This window comes from Diplotaxodon limnothrissa, linkage group LG9, assembly GCF_057381915.1.
Source record: "Diplotaxodon limnothrissa isolate DT_005_m linkage group LG9, D_limnothrissa_male_GT1.1, whole genome shotgun sequence".
Taxonomy (NCBI): domain Eukaryota; kingdom Metazoa; phylum Chordata; class Actinopteri; order Cichliformes; family Cichlidae; genus Diplotaxodon; species Diplotaxodon limnothrissa.
In genome coordinates, this window is record NC_140604.1 from 4355251 (window position 1) to 4361333 (window position 6083).

The window sequence follows — 6083 nt, forward strand, 5'->3', positions numbered from 1 at the left end:
TACCACTCTGGTGGCCTCCAAACAGATGTCAGCCGTGGGGGCAGACAGCAAAAGGTCATCCACATATTGTATTAACATACAGTCAGATGGTAGTGGGCTGGTTTGTAAAAGTTCTTTCAAACACTGATTAAACAGTCCTGGGGAGAGGGCAAATCCCTGTGGTAAGCGAGTGTAACGCCATTGTCGGCCTCTAAATGTAAATGAGAAAATGTCACGCAGTGACTCACGAAGTGGGAGGCAGAAAAAGGCATTAGCCAAGTCAATGCAGGTGAACCAGGCATGAGATGGTGGGAGGTTGGTCAAGGCAACATAAGGATTAGGCACAGGCAAAGTAGGAGTGCCAAGTAAGGCATTAATCCTTCTCAAATCATGTGCCATTCTGAACTTCCCCGTGCCTTTTTTCTCAACGGGTAGGATGGGCGTGTTCCACTTAGAGCAGGAGGGCTCCAAGACACCGGCAGTGACCAAACCAGAAATTGTTTCTGCAATCCCAGCCTCAGCCTCCGGTCTGTGTGGGTACTGAGGCTGCCATAAAGGGGTAGCAGATGACAGTTGAAAAGAGACTGGCTCCACATCAACTAAACCTACATCTGTGGGTCCAAGGGACCACAAACAATCTGGAAGAGAGTCGAGTAAAGGCGCAGCATCACAGTGGTCTGTGTGTTCTCTTCCATGTGACCCGCTGACCACTCCATGTTGCAGTGTTGAGGAATTAAAGCAATCATTTAAAATTTGGTATGTCTTGGTAGATGGAGAGAACAAAACCTGTGGGAGTTTTGTAGGTGTCCAGTCAGTGGCCGCAAGGGAACGTTTAACCATTCCACCCAGCTCCTTAGCCTGGTGTCCAGGATGTAAGGCCAGTGACACATGGGGAGCTGCCTCATCAGACATCATGTACCACTGTAATTGATCTGTTGTAAAAGTAACCGCTGCTGCCACTCCCTCCGGTGCCGCAAAAATGCACGACATGTTCAGAGACCAAGCCCGCCCCTCACACTGCTTTTGGAACATGTGCTGGCACCAGGTGGTGTCATGCCTGTCATAAAACAGTGTAACATGAGGTGGGTCAGGGGGAGGGACATAAGGATGTAGGAGTGAGAGCCACGGCCGCCATTGCTGAAAAGCAGTCCAAACTCCTGGTTCAGCAGGTGTTTCAACTTCCAATAATGCCCAGTAGATGTCAGCAGAGTCCGCCAAACAGGAGGAGGGTTGCAGCAGAAACTGACCACCTCCCTCTGGCCCATCAGAGCAGGGAAGTACAACCCCAGTAGGGAGAGTCACAGTTAGGCCTTGTGAAGAGCAGAGTATTGTGGCTCCTAATTTAATCAACAAGTCTCTTCCCAGTAAATTCACAGGCGCCTGTTTTGAACAAACATAGCTGTGTAACAAGGTCTGATCTCCAACCGTTGTGGGGAGGGGCACGGTGTAAGGCAGAGTTTTAGGTTCCCCAGATATGCCCACCACTGTAATCACTCTGTCAGTAAGTCTTTCACGAGCAACATCCTTAATGGTGGAGTACGTAGCTCCAGTGTCCACTAAAAAGCTGCTTCTTCTTCTATCTACAGTTATGGACAGCATAGGGTCCGCCGTTGTCCCTTCACCGTCCTGGGCAGTCTGTGGGGTGTCCTATAGCTGGGGACCACCCTCGTAGTACTCCCACCCCATCACAGGCATCTGTGGGGCCGGGGGCACTTCAACTAAAGCACCACGAGGTCCACCTCTGTGGCCAGGATGCTGATAGGGCCCACCACGGGCTCCCCTGCCTCTTCCAGCAGCCGGGTTCAAAGGGCACGCTTTAGCCCAGTGTCCAGGTTGTCCACACCGGAAACAAACATACATCTGGCCTCCCCTACCACCTCCCATCTGACCCCTTCCCCTGAAACCACCTCTGTTTCCTCCAAATGGGGAACCTCTCTGCCCATAAGGGGCCGGGGAGTGATAAGCACCATACTGGGGGGGCTGTGGATCAGTTGGCCATGGGTTCGGATACAAATCAGGGGCAACTGGACCAGGAGGGGGAGCCGCAGCGGCCACAAGCTGCTTTTTAGGCTTGTCACCTTTTCCACCCAGGTCGTTTTTAGCTTTCTGCAGCTGAACCTTCAACAGTTGCAACTGTAAATCTTCGACGCTCTCCGCTTTATCATCAGACTTAATCTGCACTTTGTTAAGATTAAAAATCAAATGTTTCTTCCAGATTGCAAAGTCACAGTCCTGCAAATCAGGATTATCCTCCATTTTCTGGCTTACTGACTCCGGAATGCCCCTCAGCACCGCCCTTCTAAACCACATGCTCTGTGAACAAGTCCTACTGGGGTGATGACCTGTATGGTTCACCCAGTCTTCAACAGCCTGATTTAGATAATTGGTGGGATTTTGCTTTCCCTCCCATTTAAATTTCTGTAAGGTGCCTTGATTTTTGGGTGGGAATTGTTTGCGCAGGGCCGGTCCAATAAACCTCAAGGCCTGCATTAGTGGCACCTCGTTCTCATGCATGGTAGTACCCGCATTTTGTTCCAGGTCCGCTGCCTGAGATCGGGATGTGCACCTAGTTATAATAGCTCTAAAATCTCCCAGTGCGAGGTCCTGTCCAGCTGTGTATTTATCCAAACCAGCCAACCAGGCATTCCCTCCCTCCATTATGTCAGGGAGTTTGTCCACTAGGGCCTGGACATCTCCGAATGAATAAGGTTGATACACTGGTGTACGTTGCGCTTTAGTCTGGACCAGGGGAAATATGCCTGGAGGCCGAGGCACAGGGCCCTTAGATCTAGTCTGATATCCTAAACTGGGAGGGGTAGAGGGGGGTGTATAGTTAAGGTCACTGAGTTCATCATCAGTATCCTCAGTTTCTTCCCCGCCTGGTGGGGTAGCAGTGTCAGCAAAAACGTGGGCTAAACTCATCTGTGTTTCCGGATCCTGACGGCCCACCAAAGACATGGTAACTGTGACATTTGGTGAAGTGCCAGGCTCAGTTTTTGCAGTAGCGGTCAGATCTCCCTTAACAGCGACAGGAGTGCTGGCAAAGGGGTTGGACCGGGAAAGAGGGGCTGACGCAACACGATTATTCACCTGAACCACTGACCTATGTTCATTTAAGCAGCTGCGTAATGCTGCTTCTTGATCAGTTAATTGTTGTTCAGTGGGTTCCTGTCTGTTCATTCGAACCGCAAATGGTGCGCTCGCAAATGGGTCAGTTAGGCCCTCAGATCCGGTTCCAAAACAATGGGACATAGAAGAGGGGGCTCTACTACTAGCTGAGGATGTCGCCGACAGAGAGGAGCTTCCTGGGCAAAAATGCTTGGTATCTATGGGAGTTGGAGCTACGGGCGGTTCTTCTCCAATAGTCATTATTCCACCAGAGATATTAAGTACCGGATATATGCCTGCTGAGGGAGGAGTTGAGGCAGAATAGGGAGGTGGCTGAGACCTATTTTTCTTCATGTGTGGTTTTGCAGTTTCCCATAAACACACCCAGTGATTAAATTTAGTTTTGCGGCCTGCGTGCTTATCTGCTTCCTTTCTGTGTCTCACCCCGCTCATCACACCTGCACCTGCTGCTGCTGAGTTGGCTTCTTCCTCTTTCTCTTTTGCCTGCATAGCCTTATTCTGCCAAATTATTCCCCAGTTACCACTACTCCCCTCGTCCTTTCCCTTTTCTTTCATTAACCTTTCAGCTGTTTTCCTCAATGACTCTTTCTGCTTTTTTGCTTCTTTAGGCTGGTGTGTGGAGTTGATGACTGTCTCAACACATGTTAATTGTTCTCCCAATGTGCTAAGAATAACACCGGGACCCCAACCATCATCATTAGTTTCTCGATCTAATTCTCCATCCATTTTACTGTCAATGGAGGAGTGTTCTTTTATTGATTTTAAAGGAGAATTTGGGCCAGCTGGGTTTCTGCCTCTGTTAGGCACTAACAGCTGGGGCGCTGCTTTAAAGGTGAGTCAGCACTGAAATATCCCTTCAGGTGTTACCAAGCTTCTACCAAACCGGAGTCTGGCGGGTAACCTTGCCTAGAGCTTCCTGATAGGGGTGCTAGTTGGTTGTCACCTTGTTCACACGTCTCATTCACACTTCATACATTACCTGCAGTCACTCATTACCCTCCTTATGTATGTAATAAATGTGTAAAAAAAAAATTCTATGTGTGGTGTATTATTTTAACCAAAAGAGGAACCTAGTTCCTTTAATTGTGTAATCTGTGAACAACGGAGAACCAAACTGTCCTGCCCAGTGTTCCACAGCAAGCATTCAGCGTGTATTTATGTGTGTCCAATATCAAACAGAACATCAAAACATTTAAAACACTAAAATCATCGGGGTTTTAAGAAGAGATCCGTTTTCTCCTATTGATCAAAGGGACCCCTCCTTTGGACTCCAACCAGTACTTCTCCTTTTTAAGTTTTAGAGGATCTTTTCTAATAAAGTCCTCTGGGCCTTCCTAACCCTTCTGTAGTTTAGAGAATATTACTAAAAAATATTCTCAAGGCCTTTAACCTTTTAATTTGTTTAGAAAGGCGTTACTAATAAACCCTTTCAAGGTCCCAGACCTGCACTGAGGTATGTATCCGACACCGGAGAGCAACCCGTCGGCTGCAACCGTGGTCAGACCTCAGTTCACTCTTATCTTTATTCACTTATTCACTTATTTCTTATTCACTTATCTCTTATTCACTTGTCTGATTCTCAACAAGCCTTAAGTAAGCCAGACAATTTTGGTTATGAATTACTAGGAGTTTGGACACTAAGTATTTTTATAATGTTCAATATAGCAGAAATAAAAGGTCTGCTTACCTTGTTTTTGTGTGCACACAGCTTTTGTCCAAACTCCGTTCACTCAGACCACGGCCGATGTCCTCCCATCCGTTCCAGTTGACCTGGAGCGGATCCTGTTCCGTGACGCCAATTGAAGGATATAAAAAAAACAACAACAGCAATAGAATAATATTAAACACAAAGTGAACTCGTCTTCCTTCATTAAATAGGTTCTTTTAGATGTTAAGGAGGAATTGACTTAACCAGGCTGGCGGAGAATGAAGACAACCGGACACCTGCGGCAGATGGGGAATCAGTGAACTTTTATTGAGACAGAGACAACCTCTCAACACAGCTCACATCAGGAGATTCCCAATATTTGCTGTGAGGATGGGTATATATTCTCTAAAACTTACAGGAGGGGGTTGTGAGGAAAGTGCTGCATTAGCAGAAAAACAACTCCATAAAAGGAAATCGGCCTTGGGTGTTCTAGTCTCTTCGCTTGCAGATATCTTGCACCTGCAGGATGAGGCGATCGCTTCTTATCGCTCTCAAGGCCAAAGTCGTGAGCACATTTTTATTACACAGTTGCACAGTAACTTTAAAGCTGAACAATATTTAAAGCTGAATAATGTTTGATCAGATTATATTTTCTTCACCTACTAGGTCAGCGCGACAACCACAAAGGTGAACAAGTGATAATACAATGTTACTATTCACATGTTTGGGTGTTTTTCTTTAAACTTTCACTTGCATCACTAAAGACCTTTGTGCTGGTGAAACAACTTCCAGAAGAAGCTAAGAAGCTAAACACGACATTCTGAAGATTAAGACCATCCTCAGCTACTGTACTGTGGACACAAGAAAAGTACTTCCTTCAAAACTTACAATGAAAACTATAGTGTAAAGGGCTTGGAAAGAAAGGCATCTGGACTTCTTTAAATTTCCTTGAAGATGTTTCATCTTTCATCCGAGAAGCTTCTTCAGTTCTAAGAGCAATTGGTAGAGAGTCCCAGGTTTTAAGCCCTTAACCACCTTGATTTTTTTAAATGCTTGATTCAAATTTTATAAAAGAAATGAAACCACGGCGGTCTACTTTTATTCATTACAGCATATCAGCTGAAATAAGAATCCATATAGTAAGGCATAGTCTGTGCAATCAAATACATATGTAAATGCCTGCATTATAAGCCTAATGCTTATGTGCAATAATTTCCATTTTCTTCTCATTCTTGTTTTCAGGAGCACATTTGTGTATTTGATTTTCATTTTGGAATTTTCTGCATCACTTTCTCCTTTTTCCTTATTGAGTTGTATTTTATAATGT

General features: G+C 45.9%; 1 protein-coding gene across 1 annotated transcript; it reads right to left on the reverse strand.

Annotated features, from left to right (window-relative positions):
- Positions 1-1242: 1242 nt before the first annotated feature.
- Positions 1243-4830, reverse strand: LOC146625011 (uncharacterized). Its single transcript, XM_085361885.1, has one exon. It carries the CDS (start codon positions 3832-3834, stop codon positions 1627-1629), a length of 2208 nt encoding a protein of 735 aa, XP_085218011.1. The 5' UTR covers positions 3835-4830; the 3' UTR covers positions 1243-1626.
- Between the last annotated feature and the right edge of the window lie 1253 nt (positions 4831-6083).